The 22,889-nt window shown below is 42.3% G+C and overlaps 1 protein-coding gene across 1 annotated transcript in view; it reads right to left on the bottom strand.

Moving 5' to 3' along the window:
* Positions 1-16,939: 16,939 nt before the first annotated feature.
* TTC27 (tetratricopeptide repeat domain 27) overlaps positions 16,940-22,889 on the bottom strand; it is a 114,542-nt gene continuing 108,592 nt past the window's right edge. Inside the window, 3 exon segments of the mRNA XM_026051175.1 lie at positions 16,940-17,128; positions 20,161-20,261; positions 20,877-20,988. Coding sequence (XP_025906960.1) covers positions 17,006-17,128; positions 20,161-20,261; positions 20,877-20,988 — 336 coding nt within the window. The 3' untranslated portion in view covers positions 16,940-17,005.

Here is a 22,889-nt window from a genome sequence, read left to right as displayed (position 1 = left end):
CCACCGAGAAGGAGTTTGGCCCCTTACTCCCTATATTCACCTTCCAGGTATTCTGTGGGGTGGGCAGGTATTCAGAGCCGGGGTGGGCAACAGCCAGGTGTCCAAGCACCCACTTTGTTCAGGCTGGAGAACTCCGCTTTACTCTTAAACCAAGGAATTCTTGTTGGCCCAAGTGTTGGAAAAGTGAATGCTGGTCAGTCCACAAACRTATAGCAAGGCGAGATGCTTTTCCCTTCCCTGCGCAGGAAAGGAGTCAGTTGAAATACTCTGCCCTATTTGGCCACCGCACTTCCAGGCTGCAGCCAAGCAGATATAGYCCTGAGGAGAGCAAAACTCCTCCATGGAAACTGCTCCAAGGTCCAGAAAACCTGACGCAGGAGGAAAGATTGAGCAAAGCCAGTGGAGTCATTTAGGGGAAAGCATTGAGAGGACGCTTAATAATGGTCTTCAGTAAGAAAGACTGTGGACAGAAAAGGAAAGGAACAAACTGTTTTCCAGGTCCTGTGTGGACAGGACACRCAGTAATGTACTTGAACTGCAGCACAAGAAATTTGGGGAAAACAGTCTTCTAGCAGAGAAGATAATAAAGGACTGGGCAGTTTGCCTTGGGAGGACATTATGGGTGATGTGTAAGAACAGGTCAGGTGAGCCACTATGAGGTATTGCTGGTCTAACCCATCCTTCCTTGGGCCTGGGCATGGACCACAACCTTCCTGAGGGTACAGGCTTGAAAAYGTCAAATGGGACAACCCGAATATCATGGTCACACTACAAACCCTAAGACATCCCATGTGAATGAAGGTCAGCAAAGACTATGCCTGCTGACATGTCAAATGGAGTCACAGGCACTTCCGAGGAGGATACTGGCTACCTATTTCAGGCCCCAGTGAGTGTGAAAACATTACCTCCTAAGCCTCCCCTTGGMTATTTCCAAGTCATGTACACTTGTTTGGGAACAGATTCAAAGAAGGGAGTCTCCCAGTCACTTCTGGGGTTTCACTGGCCTCTTTTCATACAACCAAGGGGTCTGGAAGAAGTCATCTTCTCACATCAGCTGTAAGACATCACAGCTTTTTACAGGCCAGCAGAATTCACTTCTATCTGCTTCCAAATCTGGTTTAACAAGGAACCAGAGCATCTCTAGAGTAAGCAGAGCGCTGGAGTGGGAAAGAGCCTGCTTCTTATCTAAGCTAAAAAGGACCTTAAAAAGGAAAAGACAGTCACCTCCAACAATGTACCTCCTGAATGCACAAAAGGGTCAGGAGCCTTCTGGCCACCCCCAGCTCTCAGGTGAATGCTCTCCCCTGCCTTGCCCAAAGACCTCAGGAAACCTTTCAGAAAGGGCCACCATCCTCTCCTTCCTGCTGGCCAGATAGTGTCCTCGCCCTGCATTCATCTCTGCAGGAAGCACATTCTGCTGAAGGCTGAAGTTTGAGGAATGTGGGCATGCTAATTATTAGAGCTTCAAAAGATACAAGTTCCAGTGGGCTGAATTCCAGAGCTCTGAATTAAATGAAAACCTCATCCCGATCTCTCCTGGCCTGCAACATGGATTGTTAGTAGGAAGAAAAAAAAAAATACACACAGAAGACAATTTAAAAGTATGAAACAATAGCACACAGCTTTAGGATATGGATAGGATATTATAGGATTTAGGATATTATAAATCATATCTTGTGTTCCTTACACAAGCTTACACTTTACTGCTGCTACAAAAATTCAACAGGAAGATTTCAGTGTAATGTTTACGTTGCTGTCCTTTAAAACAGATGTAGTCCCATCTCCCTCTTCCCTGCTGTTTGGAGTTCCCATCTCGGTTCCCGTGCTGTGACTGYGCTGGGTAACGGGTGTCACTCTGGTTCTGAAGCACATAAGCAAAAAGGACCATTGCCAAGGACTTCAGAGCAGTGAGAGCATCCAGGTTTGTAGTTTCCTCCTGTTTCTGTGCTGCTTTTTTGCAGGAGAGCATGTGAAGCTGTCATGCTCCTGCTTGCCTCCCTGCAACCCTACGAGCGATGCAGGAAAAGCAGCAGATGTGCTCTACCCCAGCTGCTCAAAAGCTGTGATTGCAGATGTCAGAGGTAGGAAGGGGAGCTGAAGTATTTCTCCATCTCAAGCAACTCGGGTGGGACAGCACAATCCAAGACAAATCCAGCTGAAAACTCAGGCTGTCCTACCCAGATCCCTGCTGAGACAGACATGCATAAAATAAGCCTGTTTAGATTAGATTATGATTAAGGATCAGATGGCTCACCCAGTCCATCACTAGCTCAGATGGTATCTAATGAAGTATTGGGTGTAGGCACAGGGAGAAAGGAAAGGATAAATTCTCTCCTGAGAGCTCACACCACAAGCCTAACCATCATCTCTGTCAAATACTATGGAAAAAGAGTAAAATACCACTCTGTGCCCTAAAAAATAGTTTTCCACTGGGCGAGAGAGGAAATGCTGAAAATACTGACTCAATCAGGCAGACCTGCCTACCCTGTAGTCCAAACAACGGGAAATTTCTCCTTTCTAGCTCACAGCACCCACAGCTGGAGTGTCAGAAGGTGTCTCCAGGCCTTCCCATGCATTAGACACCCACTTCATTTCACACTACAGAGATTAAATGACAGCTGTTTCTAAAAGTTAAAAGCAGTGCTATTCACTGCTGTCTTGTGAAGTTTCTCATGATAGCTGCAGCATAATATGTTGGACTGGATTTGGCACAATTTGCAAGCACGAGCTCCTAACTCCAACCTTCCAGCCTSCTGAATAATCTTGAGCAAGTCACATCACAGATCACAGAATCAGTCCTCTGTACCTCAGTTTCCCAGCCTGAGAAATGGAGTTAATGATACTTATATTTTTGAAGTCTTTGGAAATGGATAATTAAAGGTCCTGGAAATCATTAATAGCTTATTTCCCAAGCTGTTTTTGAAACTGCTACCAGTCCCTTCATGGAAAAAAAATTGTTCATTTTAAAGAAAAGTCAGGAAATTGCCAGTATCTTAGACTCTGCACAGATGAAAAAAAATCCCAAAGTAAGAAACAGTCTTCTGAAAATCCTGAGTTTCTCATTTAATGAAAAAACAGACAGCTCAGACCCCACTTCTGACCTCATTGGTGATGACTAATTCCCAAGCGTTCCCCAGCACCCGAACAACACAGAGTTCACTATGAGCAGACAGCAAGTTAGAGGGAGGTCTCTCTGGGATGTATGAGAGAAAAAAATCACAGATATTAGGCATTCAACATGTTCCAAAAACAATCAAGATGAAAAATAGCATTTCAACATAGCCAGGCGTTCAAGCACTGTAAAAGCAGGATTAAAATGTACATTGATGCTGCCTCACTGAGGCAAAGCATCAAAGGATACACACCAGAGAATTACTTCTCTGACTTTAATGTAGGCATTGATATATCCTGGCTGTGTTAGGACTATCTCTTTATGACTTCACCTTTACTATCTAAATACATACATAAAGTGCAGAAGGTTGCTGCCGTGGACTGCACCAAACAACAGCACGTGGTAGTGGATGCTATGTATTTGTCTGGATGATCATTTACACAATTATGAATCAAAGCGCAGTTGTGAAAACCAAAACTCTGTACTTTGCATTTATCATTTAGAACGATCTGTTCTACAGCACCAATACGTGTTACCAGGGTTAAACACTGCGGTTAACTAAGAGCTGAGGACAGTAGTCTTGTGAACACACAAAAAGAAGAGGTTACGAGGACTGCTTTGCAAACATATCCACCAGTGTGCACATAACACTGAGAACCAGAGATAAAYTAACAAATCTTCTATTCTGGGGAAAAGTTTGAGCCAGGGTTTTTAAGCCTGCAAAATATTCCTGTCTTTGACGATCTTAAATATTCCTGATTCTTCACTGTAGGAACCCGTCCCTAAAATGCACAATTTTAGTCCAATTTCCTAGACTGCAGCCTACATAACCATTTTCTTTATGCTCACCTGTGTATTCCTTCCAACAAGTTGACAAGGAAATTCCCAACCAGCTTTTTCAGTGGTAGCACTGCCAAAGATGCCTGAATTTCTACTYGCTTCATGAAAGCAGAGAGATGGGTAGCGATGCCATCAGAGTCCTGGCTCTGAGAAAATTCGCAGTAGTGAGTTCATGATACGAGAGAAGCCTCCTGGGAGCAAACCCTTATATAAACACCCCAGTGATGGGAAAAGCTTTGCCCGGGGCTCACATCCTCTTAGACAGTGAAAATCAATCACCCATGAGACCCAAATCCATAGGAAACCAGGCTTCATTAGTTCTGCTGCCACAAAATTTCTTGCTTGACAAAATGGCTATTCCAGGGCTTTTTGCAAAAATGCATTGTACTGTTGGTATGTGGAAATCTGTTTTTTTTCCCCTTTCTTAGGAAGCATTTCTCTTTATTAAACTATAAATTGTGTGTCTTGCTCACCAGGAGTCACAGTCGCACTAGCAAAAATAGAGACAGATAAAATAGTACCCTATGAGAAACCCAAACTCGAGCTAGCCAAATGCTTGTGCAGCCAAACCATGACAGGAATTGACTGAGAGCAACAAAAAATGAGCAGTTTAACTTACCTGTCTTCTTAACCAATGAGCAAAGTTTGAATGCTAGCAAGAAGATTTCTAGTAGAACATGGAGGAAAAAAATCAGGCCCAAATTAAGCTGCTCAGGGTTTTCTTTCCAGCAGTATAGTAGTATATTACCAGGCCCTAAATTTCAGCAGTGGTTTTATGTGCCAAAACTCTAAAGCCAGATTTATTATCAGAGAGCCAATTTTGAAAATACAGCTGAGAAGAACAAGTCCATTTGATGTCTGAAACCTGGACTCTTCAAAGTTGAGGCATCCACAGTCATCATAGATCTTATTTCTAAACATGGGCTGTGTATATACTCTTTTGCTTATTCAGATTTCTTGTTCAGCTTGGGATAGAAGGAAATGTAGTCACAGAAGTCCCTCTGTGCCCTGGAAAGTGGTCATTCTTCAAACTCTAAAGTAAATCACAGAACTGTAATAGTTGGTCTATGGAGTTCTGAACTTCACACAAACACACCACAAAAAAGTTTAATATCCTGGAAATCTTTTGAGGCTGTAATTGTACCAGTATTCACACACACACACACACACACACACACACACAGAGCCAGACTTAATCTGTCCAGACTTCAGTATTTTGGGATCATCCCCAGGACTGTCAGCCTGGAAAAGCCAGGTTTAGCAGCTTTCTTCCCTGGTGGTCTCTTGCTGTGGATTTACGTTTTCAGGCTTGCTTCAGGATGCAGACTACAGACTTTAAAGAAAACACCCCAAATTGACCTCAAAGCAGGCGGCCAGCAACCACAAGCCTCTCGGGGCTCTGGCTGCACAGCCTCAGGGCACAGGGAGGGTGAACGTGGCGTTGGTCCCACCTGCRGAAGCGGCGCACTGGCGCGGGCAGGCGTTGGGCAGCGGCGCGGGACAGCGACTGCCTCAAGAATCTTGTCCTTCCCCGGGGCTCTGACCGCAGCGCTTCCTCCTTCCTCACCTTCTCATCATCCTCTTGCAATGAAACTCTGGTTTAGAAAGCACTGCAGTCACACAGATGTATATTAGACCAAGGTGTTTAGGTGAATCCTATGTCAGTACTGTTATTGGTTAGCAAGAGGGGGACRGGAATGCACTTCTTACATTGCAGTCAGATGAAAATTCAATGGAAAATTATGTTTTCTTTGCTCTTTTTAAGCCCTACTTAAATCACCTCTTTCTTTTGTCTACATCTTTCTCCTCTTGACCTCATTCCCTTTCACCACGGGGCTTCCCCCAACGTCTGTATTTGCACATTCAGCTTGCTACCCTCACTTCCAGGAACTGTGGGGCCACTTCCAGCATATTCCTCTACTATAGGACCTGCTTTCCCTATTTAGCCACAACTTTTAAAAGTCTAATTTTAAATTCTGCCCACCTAGCTTTTATCTAACTGGAGCAATGACAGAAAGCAGAAAGCTGCTGGGCATGACATGGGCGCATAGGAGAAACAGTGATTTTGGAGAGAGGCATTGAACACTCAGGCATCCTGCAAAGGAAAGAGAAATGTTTCTTTTTTTCCTCATTTTGCATGTCAGAGCTCTCCTCTGCCTCACATAACGCTCTGACCCAGAGGCAGGTTTCTATGCCCTGGGCAGAGCAGACTGGTGTCATTCCATTTAAACACAACTCTGCATTTCATGGGGCTGTTTGGAGTGGGGATTTTAACCCAGGTTTCTACCCTCACAGATGGTTACGGACTCCTACAGGATTACATCTCTTTGGTGGCAAAAAGTCATTCATCAAGTCCTTCTGCAGCTATTTTTTTCCTTTAATATATTTGATTATTTTCTCCTATTTCTTCCCTAATCAGGCTTCCTTGCCTGCAAATAGTTAACGACCACCAGAACCATCCCCTGCTAATCTCCATGGCATCTACGCATCATTACTCTTTGGCTGTTAAGTCCCTCAGCTATTTTTCAAGCCATGTGATACCACGTACATTTAAGCTGCTTTCAAAGTTTGTGTACGCATGCCACGCTCCTCCGCTCATTTGGTCATTAGGCAAAAATAAAGCAGCTGAACATTACAAGGTCTGTTCGTGACACAAACAAGGGCTGCGACCAGARTGGAAGGAGTTACATGTGGGCAGAAGTTCATTGAGAAGAGGAACGATCCATGAGACTCGGGCATCCTGGGAAACACGAGTTAGGGTTAAGTGCTCCAAGGCAGCTACCTGCTCATTCCAGGATATCTGGGACCTTGAGCCTCTGATTTCTTTCCCCGCTCCCTGCATGTCTGTAAATGACATTTGTGACTGTGAACCAGCCTGCATCTGCCACCGGGCTGCTTATGCCAAGCTGACTGCACCCTTCCCCTGGGGCGCAGGGGGTCATGAATCACGACGCACACAGCACTACAGGAATTTCGCACATTATAAAATGATTGCTTACAAGTAATAGCAGTGATTACTCCAAAAACATTTCAGCAAAAAAAAAATAAAATAAAATAAAATAAAATAAAATAAAATAAAATAAAATAAAATAAAATAAAATAAAATAAAATAAAATAAAAAATAAATAAAGTCAATTAGATACACAGACATGATAATTAGGCTGTAGCCACTACCAGTTATTTCCTTGCCCAGCATGCTAAGGCTTCCATTATTCTTGTGCTGCTTTTGCCTCTCCAAGGAAGCTTTACCCTCTGCAATCCCACCAGGAGGAGAAACATCACGTTAATACCCTGCCCCTGCARCACAAAACTCCAGTTCAGCTCCTTTCCTTATTCCCCAGACAAAAACCAGCCAAGAGGGTGTCCTGAGGGCTGTATTCGTTCTGCTTGCTAGCTTGAGACTAGTCAGACCTGGAGAGCAGCCAAGCTATTCAGCCCTGCCGCCCTCCCTTACGCAACTGCTCCCTGCATGATCCCGTGGGGAGCAGCCTGCAGACGGGACGTGGCACTCATGGGCCCACGCGGCTCCTTTCTGCACGCGGGTGGACAGCAACAGCAGAAACACCCTCTGCAAAGAGGCTCCTCCACCCTCGCCAGGGAAATATTTAGGAGTTCCTTTGGAGGCATCTTAAAAATACCCCCAAAGCACAAAAATAACTTGTGCCTGAAGGTCAGTTGAAAGGGAACTGTGCAAATGGCAGCGGAAGAGCCCAGCCAGCYGCAGCGCGAGGAGGGGCTGGTGCCTGTTTCCCGATACCTTCCCCATGGCCCAGTCTGCCCGTGCCCAGGAAAAGATTTCAGACAYTGCAGACCTCCCTGCTCCCTGCCACGCAGGGACCAGCCACGACAGGGCACAAGGGTCTGCCCTGAAGTTCTGCACCATAACCAGGAGCATGGAAAAGGGAACCACAGAAACCAGGAGCAGCAAATTTGCAGGTTCCTTGCAGAGATGGCTCTCAAGGCCTGGCTGCCCCACTGGTGCTGGGATCCGAGCATGGAATATAGCACATGTGGGACTCCAGGTATGCATGAATTTCAGATTTCTATTTGTTCCTACAAATTAAACCCTGTTACATGTCTCAAAAGATATTCTGGGTAATAGCATTTGTGCTGTGCAGCTGTGAGGGGCTTCTTCAGCTTCATATAGAAGTTCCATCTCCTATAGTCACCATCTGCTATATTCACAAAAAAGTACAGTATACATAAATAACACCAAAGTGGAGATAGGAGCTGCCTAGAGGAAAGGAAAAGATTGAAAACTTTTTTCTGGGGGGAGAAAGCTCATTAATTCTAATCATTGCAACTTATTAGCAAGTTTGATTAGTTTATGGTTCCCATTTTTTAACCTTTTTTTCTTTAATTTGTTTAACCCTTATTGGCTATTTAGAGACTAAGGACCTTCAAGAATGGCTTAAGTCTACCTTGTCCTCTCTTAGGTTTTCTTGTCAAGATTCCCAGTGTCTACTTGTTCCCCATCTGTGGCTTGTTTGTGGTGCCGGGGCCGCGAGCGCCTCGCTGCCTGGGACCTGCCGTCACCTCTGGGACATCTCCCATCTGTGCCACCACACACAAAGCCCAGCACCTCCGAGGCCGCCTGCAGAGCCCTTTTCCTTTCACAAGGACTCAGCTCACCTCTGCTCTACCTGCTCAGAGAAGAACTGCAGGAGCTTGTACATAAACTGTCAGTGCTCAAACATTCTTGTTCCTCTGCCTGTTGGGCAGTCATGGATGGGGATTTTCTGGGAGCAAGAACTGTGCTCCTGCGCTGGTCAGATTAACTGGGCCAGGGCACGGGCCTTATGCACAGGCCAGTTCATCCCTCACATTGAACCAGCCTCTGGCATGGTTAAGGCCTGGGATAGATAACCCTGCACTGGGCACAGCTTGGACATAAGTGGGGACTAGGGGCCATTCCCACTTAGAGAGTGACCAAGGCCAATCTTGGGGGGAGAAGAGCATTTGGCAGAGCTCCCATGGAGCAGGGAAGAGGAGGAGTTAACAAGGAAGGTTAATGTGCAAGACGGTGATTGAAGGTGACACGGAGGCACCGGAGCTGCCGGCTGCAGAAGGTGCCCTGTTCACGGGGCTGAGCCTCCTCCTGCCCCTTTCCATGGCTTGGGAGGAGGGAGGGTGGCCAAGACCCTCCTAGTGCAGGGCCAGGAAAGCTGTTCCTCYCTCCTAAAAGCCCCTCTCGAGTCCAGGCAGGAGCAGGAGCCTGGAAAGGAGCTGCTAGCTGTCCCAGGGCCTTGGGGGGAAGAACTGGTGGTAAAAAAACACAAGGGAGAAAGGCCCAGGCAGAAGCAAGAGCTCTTCTGTGTGCTCTTGCTGTCAATAAACCTTAGAGCTGACACAGCTCCCAGGCCAGTGCCTGGCACAGCGCTCATCGTGTTCCCTGCGTGCCTCTGACATTAGCACATGGGGCTTTTCCTGATGGTCTGTTACAGGGACAATCAAAAAACAGCAGGGACGAGGAGACCGTGTATATGCTCTTATCTGGATTTTGCTTTTACATGAGGAAAAATCAGAATAATGCAAATATCTCTTAAATAGGATTCCTAGTCAAAGCATTTCTACAGCATCCTTTCCAGTCCCTGGCAGAAAGCTGAGCTTGGTGACCTTCCCAAAAGCATTTCTCAAGCCCTTCCATCTTTTGACTAAAATACAGTCAATATTTAACAGAGAATTTCACAAAACAATATTTACACCCTTGCCCTCATTCTGACACAGTTCAACACCATTTCCAGAGTTGGGCTGAGATCATCGATGGTATCATGTGCAAACAGGACAGTAAATTATGAAGCCACATCAGCATCATTCGCCTTTAAAAGGCACAAAACCACACACATGCACTTACACAGACGCAATTTTGCCAAGCAGCAAAGGGCAAAGTTGTTTTTAGACTTCTGTCAAGTAGATGCACGAATGCTTGAGGATGTTTATATATTTAAAATATATAATATTATTTGAAAGTTATCTTCTTAAATCTCTACTAGTTATTTTTAATTATTATTCCAAATAAGGCCTGAATTAGTCATGAAGGCCAAATGTATTTAAGCTTACAGAAAGGCATATTTAAGGTCTGATAATACTATACTCCAGTCTAAGCTAGAAAAAGCCACTACTTTCTTGAGCAATGATGCTCAAAAAGCTGTTTGTTCTTGTGCTCCCACAGTGATGGGATTCTGGTCCCACTCTGACACATAGGCAGATAACTTCCTTCCACTGCATCCAACAAAGCTGGGTCAAGCATCCAGGCTCACATGCAGAGCACGTATGAGATCTAGGGGCTACTGCAGGAGCCCCTGTTTAGGAATTATTCTTTATGTTGCCCGTGCTAAAGTGGKTAGAAAGACCATTTTACTGGAGTTCTCAGGGGAAGTTCATGGCCTCTGCATTTGACAGATCAGAATAACACTGCTGCTCCATTCCTGAGGTGCTGATGCAATATTTTCACTAGAGCTCTGGCAGAGAAAGTCCAAAGGAAAAAACATAGATTAAATTTCAGTGACGATAAATCAAATCCCAAATGCTTAAAACAAAGAACTCAAACAATTGCTTTTCTGCATAGCCCTATCCTAGCCACCCCATAATATAAAACCCATTTGTTTTCACTGATGCAGAGCCTTGTTGTAGAAATGTCATTACAGCAAGAAGCACCGCCAGGGAGGATATCAAGTTTTCTTTTGGATTTATGTSTTGGAAGGCAAATATATCTGCAGTGATCCAGAACATGCACAAGTAGCATGAAACAACACATCCTGGTTGCATCCACGGCTGTCACAGCAAGCTGCCTTCACAGCCTGTCTGGTACTGTAACAATGAAGGAGACCCTGATGAAAAACCATTTGCAATGTGCAAAACAGCTTAGAATACAACTGCATGAGAAAACAGCAGAAGAAAAAGAAAAAAAAGGTCTAAATACCCACAGGAATTACACTATGTATATATTCATAGGATTAATAAACTAATTTGTCATCTCCTTCCAAGGCTCCTTGGCCCAACTCCCTGAGCCTCTATGTGAAGTATCAAAGTGAACCACTCAGCTGAGGGGMCTGGCAGCAAAACAGTGTAGGGTCTAACTGCATTTCATAAATTGCAAACCCTGTCTCACAAAAAAAAGTGGCATTTGCAAAACTAACATCTCTCACATCCAGTTAAACTTTATAGAAATAGTGATTTCTGAATGAGAAATTCTACAATTCTGCCTCAAACAGAAATTTTGCTGTGGATGGATAAATTACTATGAGAACTGGTGTTCTGGATGAGCATCACTTCAAGCAGCAGAACATCTCCAATTGCTTTATTTGGAAGTGGGAAAAGGGCAGCTAGATAACTCTGATGAGCAAAGTACCCCACGAGTGTTTCTGTAGGTCTGAAATTTGCACTGGTCYATGAGGTCCATATAGTAGTTAATAATGCGTAGCAACCCATTAAAACACAAAACTCTTGGTAMAACCTGAAAGATTGAGGTAAGGTATAATAGATGTAGGATGCCAAAGGATGAAGATACACAAAGGATTAAGCTCATGAAACTGAATCTTTCTCCGAGCTGTTCCAAGACCTTGGAAAAATCCTAATGACATCAGTAACAATGGTCATGATTAATAGTTTGTTATAAGCTTTCTGYAGTTCCAGTCTACTACTGGGAACTACTGAGAGGTCAAGCTGTATCCCAACAAGTAAAGCAACACGTGGAGGCAACTGTGGATACCACACTGCCTACGACATCTCCGGATCATGTTTTAACAGCAAGCACACTCAGCACTGTTACTGTTTTACTTYGTTTTATGAAGGTCACTCCTTTATTATATCTGTAGGCTATTTTTTTTCTCCATGAATTTATAGAGGACTTAAATTAAATTGTGTCTGAAACTGGTAAGTGCTTTTATATTGAGTCTTTTGCATCTGCTTTGCTCCCCTACCAGCTTCCTTGTAGATTGATATAGCAGAAAAACCTTTGCAGGGCACAGAGCAAACACAAGACATGCTTCAGCTACAAACACCTGTGTTCAGCGTGGCAATAAGTTAGTTTTGTGTTAAAAATTATGAAAATCATCTTGTTCCAGGAGCTCCTCAAGCTTATCAGCTGTTTGCCCGTTTTTTAGATGGTAAGTGTAGACCAGCTGAGACCGTGCTCGCTAGGCCGCTTTTAGGACTGCAGAGAATTTACAGTCAAATTACAAGCCTCTAAAAATAGGAGATGATAGCGTTGACAATAGCAAAACCTGAGCACTGCACGGCGGGCAGCTAAAAATACAACACATCAAAACACCCTAGGTATGGCTGGAGGCTTCCCAAGCAGACAGGATTGCTGGAGACCATCTGGGCCGTTAAAAGCCCTGCAGAGCTCTGGCGTTTGCACCTGCGGAGCGGCTCTCTCYGTCGGGAGCCGCTGCCAAGCTGTGATTTACCTTTGCTCTCCAGCTGTGCCCGTTCCYGCTGCCTGGGCTGCTCTCCGGCCTCGCGGTGGTTGAGCCGGGTTGTTTGTGGCTCCGTGGGAAAAACGTGYGGCCTCCTGTGGCCGTCACGTGGCCGGTGTCGGGAGGCGCGGAGGGCTCGGCCTGTCTCCGCGCTGCTGCTCTCCCCACACGGGCTTGGCTGTCGTGCAAGGGGCTCCCTGAGCTCCTCATGCTCCCAAACACAGAGATTCCTGCCCTCCGCCTCATCCCCAGCGGGGCTTGGCCAACACGCACCTCCTCCTCTGAGGAGCTCTCCCATCTCATACAGACTCCAGCCTTTTCCACGTCTCTGTGAGCCATTTTCTACACTAATTGCTACCTTAAGGCCTTTTYTCCAGCCTTGCCTACCAAGAAGTCTTAAAAAAGCCTTAAAGAAAGGAAGAAGAGACATTAGGCCTCTTCCTCCCCTCCCCATAGGCACTAGGTAGGGACAAAATGAAGTCACTGTAGAGCAGAAGCTCATCAAAAGTGGTAAAAAAAAATGGTAAAAGTCAGGAGTGCTTTTTAGGGTGAGAGGGGTCTGAAGGTCCCAAAATTGGTAGGTGGCCCCCTGCAACTGAGAGAAGATGTAAAGTCGGGCAGGCAAACCCAATGGCAGAGAAGCTGGAGAGGGGAACAGGACCACAGTTGATCTTACTACAAAATAACCTTTCTGCAAGGAGCAGATATCCCTGAGGAAACAGAACCCCAAAAGTTAAGTAGGACAAGAGTCTCTCTGAAGTGGAAGGAATGATTCTGCTTAAGACAGAAAGAATCCAACGTTCACTTAGAGGTGACACTGTGGAAAGCTACTGAATCATAAGGGCTAACTTTAAATACGACTCACAAAAATTAGCTGCTCCACTTCAGAAGCGAATTCAGTAACGGGCTAACTCRCAGTGGCGAAGGCTTTCAGGCTGCTAATCCGGGCTTTCCGTTGCATGACTCTTGGCTGGTATTTGTTTGCCTAAATCGTTAAATTGGTTTTTGGCTAAGAGCTATCGAAGTTGACTCACAGTTCACGGGGGTTTAAAATAAAAAGAGGARAAAAAGGGAGGCAGGCAGGGAAGAAGGGATATGTGACATCACTGGTGATTAAAAGGTTCTTGGTATGTTCACAGAAAACAGTCGGGTCAGAGTAAATTGGAAAGARAAAAAAGCTTTCATCCTTAGGTCAACTTGGAAAACAGTTCTAGACAGAAAGCAGAGCTAATTATCACCAATTTCTCATCCCAAACCACCCTGTTCTTACTAGGAGCCAACTTAGGTTAAGATCAATATTAGTGAGCATCTTAAATTCGTAATAGGTCTGTGATTTACCCCAGCATGGCAAGGCAGTGATTCACACTTGGCAATACCCAACATCCATGTCTTGGTCAGAGAGGCCAGGCTGAATCCAGTTTCAGTTTTCTGGCCTTAATAACAAAACCAAAGGTTTGAAAGGRCTGAGGGGAGGCAAGAGGGCTGAGGGGAGGCAATTTTGCTACTACATTCAGCCTATAAAGGATTGACTCTTTTATTAGTGTAGCTCAGTAAAATGTTTGTCTAATGAATGCAGCTACTATATTTGAGCATGTCTGAATAAGCTACTTGTTGATTGAAACCTATCTATTTATAAGTGCTTTCTAAGTACCGAATGGTGCAAAAGCTATCTGTATTGCTATATGGCAGTGGCTTTTGCATAATAGCAAATATTTTATTGTCATTTACCCTGTGGAGCTTGCCGGCTTTACTTCTAACCTTTATCATATAATATATACAGAATGGAGTATGCTACATCTAGCCTAATTTGCTTATACCTTCCCCCAAACTCCCTATTTAATGGCTCACAAGTTGTCAGTAGGGTACAGGCATACTTTTATATGCAATTCTGTGCATAAAACATCTTTTAAAAGGCAAATTAAGTCACTTTAACTGCTATATAGCTCTGTATCAATTCAAGGTGACTATCAAAATTTTAAGATGAAACATTCAAAGCTGAAACTCCTTTAAAGGTTTCTTCATCTGAACTGCTGGAACAACTAGGCACCTTTGAAATCACAGCCTATCAGTCCTGTGGTCCCCACTTAAATTCTGCAGTGGCAAGCCTGCTAGAAACACACAGCGAGAGTGCACTGATGTATGTTCCTGTCTCTGTATTGCCCACTACTTTTGTGGGCTTTATCTGCCTGTAAAGGTCTGTTATAACTTCAGTATTAACAACTCAGTTCTATGACGCACTCATTTGATACGTTTAGGGGTGTGTGTATATATATATATATATATATACACACATACACACACACATCCCTGTATGTCTACATATTTCTCAATACATGATGACAATCTCTTTAGAATAAGATTTTCCTCCCACGTTTTTAGTCTATTTTTAATTTCAGCGAACCCAAATTGTAACAATCAGCTGTTGTCTTTTCCCTGTTTCATATGTACTCTTGGTACAGAGCTCCACATAAACACAGATGAACTTAAGCACTTGTAYATAGTTTTAATTGACATTAGCCTGAAAATAGCAGGTCTTTTTTTTGGCTTCCTCTTATCCCCCAAAATACGTTCTGCCCATCTGTACTGTCATTCATACATCCACTGATGTTGAGACAGAAATACCCAACAGAAATACGAAGCCAAAATAATTTCAGAGTGACCTTATACCTTGCTGGGCAGAATGACTCCAAAATTAATATTTTTTTTTCTGACTTATTTTGAAAATAATTAAGAGGTGTTGTTTTAACCAATGTACATACCTGTCCTCAACAAACTCSTAACTATATCCTTCTTGCATACAGGCCATAAACTGTTTTTAGGCCTGAGATTTTTTTCCAAATTTCATTCCAGCACTTGCACGGGGGATGAAAGCTCTCTGTCTCTCTGGGTGAACCAGTCACAAATAGAATGAACCAGTCACGAATATTCAGGATGACGTGACATGGAACAGAACATTTACTGGCATTTATGTGGGATGAGCTGCCTGACTCAGCTCGGCCTCACCAGCCCTGCCTCATGAGTAGAGGTGAATGTCCCAGCCCCAGACAAGAGGTCAGCACCACACCTGGCTGKGCACACACAGCTCTCCTATGAATCACAAGATGCTTCCTAGACTCGACCCACCCGTGGCTGAAAAACACACTGTAGATAAAACTGCATTAAGTCTCAAGAGATGCACTGTATCCTCTTGGGCCACACAAATAAGTTCTCCTTCATACATAATTTTTCCTTCAAATTTCACTGGCTTCACGCCCTTTGCCAAAAGCCTTAAGACAATTGCTTAGCTGGTCTGCGTACACAAAAGTTACAGACTCATCTGTTTGACCCCTACTACACACCAAATTATTAGTAACAGCAAATACATGATGGTTCAGTCATTCCTGAGAGGCAATCCAGCCCCTCTCTCTCCATCCTCCACCCTATGTTTATTGTCTCTACATATTCAAATGATGTATATTTATATATTTTTTAAGGTCCCTGCAGACATCTCACCTCTATTAAATTATTAGAGGAAAACTGTTGTGTTGCTGTAATGGCTTTGCTCCTCRGGAACTATGGATATCAGTCCATGGATAGCAGGGCTTAGCTGTACCACGTGAAAGAAAAACTGTTTATATTCCCCACATCCAAGAGAGGGAGGTACATATGAGAAGAAACCTGTGCTAAGAAAACTTGTGAAGGACCAAATGGGAGTGCAGTTAGAAGAATCACTTTTTAACATGACCACCTTAGAAACAAAAGATGATTAAAAAATCAAAGCAGAAGGAAATTAAGGTCTACTCATAAGCTTAGATTAACTTCCCATTGTTTTTTTCCTACAATTATGTAGGTTTTTCACTACACACACACACACACACACACACACATATGACTAAAGTGGGAACATTTCCAACAAATTCACTCAGAATAAACTTTAATGCCTCCTCCTTTTCTGGACCATTTCAATGAGTTAAGTGTTTTGGAGCTGTCTCCTTCACTAACAGGTTTATCCTTTGTTAAGGTAATAATTTTAGTGGGAACTTCTTGTTTAAATACTGCCAGGAAATAATTTATTTTCCATTCTAAAAAGCTTTACAAGGATAGCTAAAGATGCCAAAATGTCTCCCTTCTTTATGGTAAAAGACAGTTTTTGCTTCAAACCCAATTAACTAATTCTTTTTGGTTTCCCCTTGCTTTCCGATTCTCTCTTTGGGGACWACACTCTTGCCGTATAGAAACTATATAGTTTTAATGGCCATACCATATCTGGTGCGTATATGTAGAACAGAGATAACTGCATTTTTGGAGACTGCATCATGTCTATATGGGAGAAAGAGCCAAAATCATGACGTGTGAGCAAACTACTTTGCATAGGCTTCTGGAAAAATATCTGTTTTAAGAAAAATTGAACGGAAGATACTTCAAAAAACAAACAATGCAATGTAATGTAGATCAAAACAAGCTCTTCAAGTAGGTAAGAAACCAAAAGAAAGCAGACTAAAACCCGAGGAAAGCTGACCACGAGAAGAGCATTGTACAAAAAAATGTTTATTGGGCGCGTTGCTGTGCTGGAATTGTTACCATTTCATCAGCAAGCCTGCAGCAAATGAAACACATCATTATCATCTTCCTCCCATGAAATCTGGACTGCGTTTCAGCACTGATTTCTCCGTTGGTTGCTCAGTTCCTGAAGCTCCGCAATCAAGTTGTCCATAGTTGTCACTTCATCAGCTATCTCACTGGAAACCTCACCGCTTGTTACATCTACGAAAAGTTGCTGTGTAACAAAAACAAACAAATTATTTTAAACTATACTTACAGTTCCTCTGTTTCAGTGTAGAGACAGAATTCAGGAACTACCAAAGCTTTCATATCAGCATCCTTCATGTTATTTTTGACATCCATGACAGAATCTCCTTCTTTAAATTGACCCATTTATGGTTAAAGTTGCGCYTATGAATGTGCCACATACTTGATGCTGTTTCATTGAAAAGGGCTGAGTGATGCTGTTCAGATTGGGCTTCTGCTCTGACCTGACCACCTACTTCCACTCCTGCTCCCATTAAAAGCAAAGGACTCTACCCTGAAACTCAAACTAGAACAACGTCTGACCGTCACTGCAGTTTATCAACTCACCTGCTAATGAAACAGTTCTGAGTTTTAATGGCTAGGAATTCCCAGTGTCTTATCATACTGTGTCATTTTCTCCAAAACCTCAAATAAACATGTTTGAACTTTCGATGTCGAGATGTGTGTGGGTGGAGAAATGCATCTGCATGTAATTAACTCAGATACAAGAAAACTAAACACTACAAAGAAATAAAAATAGCTTGTACTTAAAGACATTAAGAAAACCACAAAAGGGCTAACCCAGGATCAACTTTAATCTCAACATACTAGCAGGGAAACTAAGAAAGAGGAAGAATAAATGACTTGTCTAAAGTCTTGAGATATACAAGTTTAACCAGAGCTTTCCTACCAAACTGTTACTTTGGTCATGCCACACCAAAACATGCAATTTTTGGCAGGCCAGAATCTGCCTTTTGACTCAGGTAATAGCTAGGCTGTATATGGTGCCACTCCACGTAAATTTGAGGGGGAGGTATGGGGTGAGGGGGAAGGAGGAGAAATCCAGACATATGTTTCCCTTTTATTATCTAAACAGCAACAGAGAGCAATTCATACTTCATTTTACCCAAACGAAAAGCCTACGTTTAGAGATGAAAACTATCTCAGAAGAAAAAAGTTYCTCTGGAGTACATCTATCTTCATTATATCATCAAAGCATAATGGCACAATACAGATACGTATATAAACAAAAATGTACTTTAAAGGTCCTAAAAAGATCTTCTGTGTGTTTCACAACAGGGTTGTCACTGAACAAAGGAACATCTTTCACCAAAATAGGAACATGTTCCTTCAGCCAGTACGAAGTCTTTTCTGACTGTCTGCCCAACAAACTCACACTGGGAATATGACAGAAAAATTTGGTTCTTTCTGGCTGAGACACAGCTAAATAAATCAGGATGATATAATTATTTGCTCATTATTTATTTTTCTCCACRCAGTTAAAGAGATCTCTTCAATTGGATGCAGACTGGGCAGGTTTCATGCACCATCATTCTTTGGGCATGTGACTTCTTTTTCCACACCATAGTACTCACATAGATCCCAGGAAAGCCTGAGGAACAACATTCTTTCCCTTGTACAGAAACTACTGGTTTATTCCCATTGCATATCCTGCCTGGGAAGTTTTGGCATTTTGCTCTTACTTTCACAGTGCCTTTATTCCTCTTGCAATCTTTACTCCTGAGTCTGCTCTTAACACTTAGGTACTTTTCCTTTTGTTAGARAGATACACAGTACAGCTACTGATACTGATACTGACTCATTAGGCAGCAACAGGAGTCAAGTTTGAACAGACAAGTAGCTAAAACTAAATTGTTTGTGCACCGCATCTGATAGGTTATAGGTTTTAAAACCAAAGGCATACAGTCTAGAAATTCAACATTATTTCAAATTAAAGAGATAAATAAGATAGCAAATTGGAATGTATGGAAAAAGTAATTAGGTCACTAAGAGCTTTATCTCTAACATGTTACTTTTCTCAAAAAGGCCATAAAACCTAGAGACAATATTATCTGCCAAAAAATAATTTACTTAATGCCTTCAAGAGTCAATAATAGATTTTCCTAGACTCATTTATTCTTAGTATTTCAGTGACTACACTATCCAGCGTAATTTAAACCACCTGTCCTTATGTTTTATAACATTTATGTCAAGTGGTCCTACCTTCTCTACTGACATACTCAGACTACAGACTGTTTCTAAACCACTTTGTGAATCCCAACAGAACACACCAGTTGTAATTTTTCCCATCAGTCCTAAGAGTTATTTAAGTCAGTATCTAACAGGTTACAGTTTCATTACAGAGCCAGTTTGGGTCTGCTTAAACAGCTTTCCTATGCCCTTCTCCTCAAAATTACAGGACTAAAGGAGAGTGAGACAAGTTTAGCACACTGATGATGGATCAACACACTGTAACACAAGCACACATGTTATAAAACTTAGGCTCTRTAATTCACATTTACTAAACCCCCCACACAGCACAGGAAGAATACTTCGTAAAGATATTAGGCGTAGTTTGAACACAAAAGATTTCCAGATCAGTCATCAGTTAAACMATGATGTGCAAGTGGTGCTGTAAGGTAAAGGATAAAAACAGGAACAGCCTTGTGCTGTATGGGTGCCTTGTTTTGCATGGATATGCAGACTAGAAATCTGAAAACCAAGCATATAACTCTGTGAGGATTTCCAGAAAAAATCTGAATCAGTATGCTATCCATGAAGACCTTACTAAAAAGGGTTTTCCTCTTTTAATAAGAAACTCCATTTATAAAACAACTTCAAGTGATGCAAAGCAGTCCTAGCAGACTTGATCCTTTTTGCAGGTTGATATCCACTGCTCTTCAGACTATCCCTGCTACCCTTGTGATTACTCACACAAGGAAAAAAATATTTGAAATGACTGATTGCTTATAAACATTTGAAACCGTTTCCCTTACGATAAGTAAAATTCTTTCTAAAAGTTAGCTTCGAAATCTTAGGGTGATAATTTTAGTTCAGTCAAAGCCTTGGAGGAAGAAGGAAAACAAACCACCTTAAAACTGGAATTTTAAACGGTGCAAGGATGAACGTCTCCCTGATGATGCGATGAGAGAAATTAATGTTATTTAATCTATAAATGACTTAAACCAAAGAAATGGGTTCTGGCAACAGAATAAAGATATTTCTCTTAAACATTCCTACCTTTGCTTTGGATGACAAGCCACGTAAGTTGAGCCGAGCTGAAGAAAGTATTTGCAAAGCTTCCTGATGATTAGACTTGTTTTTACTGCACTTCATAGACACTAGAATACAAACAGAGAAGCAAAGGATAATGTAACAAAAAAGCATTATCGCTGCATGATAATCTTTTAAACATTTAAAGAGATCTCTGGATATCTTCCATGCATAACTTCTGAATGCAATATTCCAAAAAAACTCATGAAGAGAATCCGAGGTAATCTTGTTAAGATGACTCTAAAACCAGGCTCAAATTACCCCTCTTGCAGAGTCATTACCTGCACCAAGTTCTGTCCATCTCCTACGTCTAAAATATACACACTACTATACTTGAGATGTTGGGATGGTATGGTTAGTCAAAATTATGTGACTTTTTGATGACTGAAATGAGCCACTGACTCATTTTTATTTATACTAAAAAATTCCCGGACCATTAAATGCCTGAGTGAACATGGCATCAATCATACACTTACCATACACGATGTCTGCTGACTCACAGAACACAAGTTCTGCCCCACTCCAAGCATATTCTCCTAAGCACTATTAGAACTATGCTTTATTCTAGAGGACTTAGCAGAAATAAATAAAATGGATAAAATATATGTAAATTTATTTTAAAGGAGGCATATTAAATATTCTTTACATTTTCATGAATAATGTATGTTATTTTCAGAACATACCATGTGCAATCTCTATGGCTCCTTTCATCACTTCCTTAAAAGATGAAGTATCCTTCTCCCAGTTGCTTGATTGAATTTCACATTTATGTGCCTTAGTGAGATACTGCAGTGACTGCAAGGAGGAAAATATAATCAGGATGTGTGAAAACAAACTAGAAGCATAATTTGGTTTTAAGTAGCTTTGAAATTAATGCTGTATAAAAAGAAAGAAATGGATCTTTGCTATGCTAGCTTTTCTGGCAGTTAGAGCAATTTGCTCCTCTGCAAGTGTAGGCACCAGCTGCAACACAGATGTTCTTCACCAATATTGCAACTCAAGTATGACAGGCATATAAAGTAACATGTGTCTAAAAGCAAATCTTATTTTTTAAAATTCTGTCTAGACTGATGGATGTGACCCATGTTTGCCAGGTCATTATAATTAAATGCACATGAAAAAAGAAAAATGCTTGTACTCACACTTTCAGTAGTAATTTTGTGGCTAAAAAATGTATAACTGAATACAGCAAAGCTCTCTTTTTTATATATATATATTTTGTATACGTGTGCGTCTATTTGACTATGAATAATGCATTTCACAGAGCTATTATTTGCCATACTGCCCTGGTTCTCAGCATGAAAGAGTTAAAATAGAGAAGATAAATGTAAACAATATGGAAGGAGGGTCTGTTAAGGGGAAAAAAAAGGATAACAAAAAGCAGGAAGGAGCAAGGAAGGTAGAGGAAAGTGTGTGTTTTCATGTGGTATAGAAACAGTAAGGAAAAAAGACAAAACCTGTCAACTCATATCTCTAACTTTTCTAACAAAATAGAAGACAATAAAAAAAACCACTAGTGAGTACTCCTCCAATTAATATTCCACTAGTCATAAAAAGAAATAAGTAGCTTATGAAAAAAAACTATATTATTTAGATTTTTAAGCATGTTAATACAAGCTAGAACATAGAGTTAGTCTAAAAGGATAAATATATAGGATGGTCATYTAATTCTAAAGAATTATGTCATAAAAAACATAAATTCATTTATTAAAAGTTGAGTTATCCAACTAAACCAAGCCACAAATCCATAAGKGAAAAGAAATTCAAGATGCAGAAACTCACTAGTTCTCAGAAACTAACTGTTGACCAGAAATGCTAAGCATAAAATATGTGAAAAGCTACAGGACTTGGTTCAATGACAACTCCTCAAWGATCTTTTCAGGGAGCGCAACTATCACAGAACAGAACAGAAAGCTTTTGGTGTCATACATGTACATGAGCACAACACGGACCTCTGATTCATGACCAAAAATGCAGCAAAACTGTAGGCAAGAAGCATCTCCTTCTCCCTTGCACTGCCATGTCAATCACCACCACTCGGGTGGCTGAACTGCTCATGCAGCTCAACCACGGTACATGCCAGCAAGAGGTATTAAGCCCAAGCACACCAAATATTTTCATAATAATTTAGGTTATAACTGGCAGTAGCTCTGGGCAGGCAGGCYAAGAGCTTCCAAGAGAAGGAATGACAGTTTTTACAGCAGCCTGATTTTCATCTGCGAGTGTCTGAGTCAGAGCAACAAATTAGAGGGTTTTGCTGACAGATGTCAGATGGGGGAGGAAAGATTTCAAAGCCTTGCGGGCTGCTTGTTTGCACTTCAGGAACCTGGATCCATCCTGGAAGGAAACAGTTATGAGCTCGGGAAAGCTCTGGGGAAAAAGCTGGGTAAAGCTGGGGAAAGCTTTACTGTGTGCAGTTCTGGGCTCCCCAGTATAAGAGGGACGTGGAGCTTCTCGAGAGGGTCCAGAGAAGGGCAACCAGGATGATTAAGGGAATGGAACATCTCTCGTATGAAGAGAGGCTGAGTAGATGGGCCTGTTTTCTCTGGAGAAGAGACGGCTCAGAGGGGATCTGATTAATATGTATAAGTTCAGGAAGGGAGAATGCAGGGAGGAAGGGGACAGGCTGTTCTCACTGGTGGCCAGTGATAGGACGAGGGGTAATGGCCACAAGCTGAAGCACAAGAAGTTCCGTC

The sequence above is a fragment of the Nothoprocta perdicaria genome, unplaced genomic scaffold, assembly GCF_003342845.1.
Source record: "Nothoprocta perdicaria isolate Ctin4 unplaced genomic scaffold, notPer1 scaffold_73, whole genome shotgun sequence".
NCBI classification, from domain to species: domain Eukaryota; kingdom Metazoa; phylum Chordata; class Aves; order Tinamiformes; family Tinamidae; genus Nothoprocta; species Nothoprocta perdicaria.
Note: the sequence above shows the minus strand (reverse complement) of the source record. Positions and strands in the feature narration are given on the sequence as shown.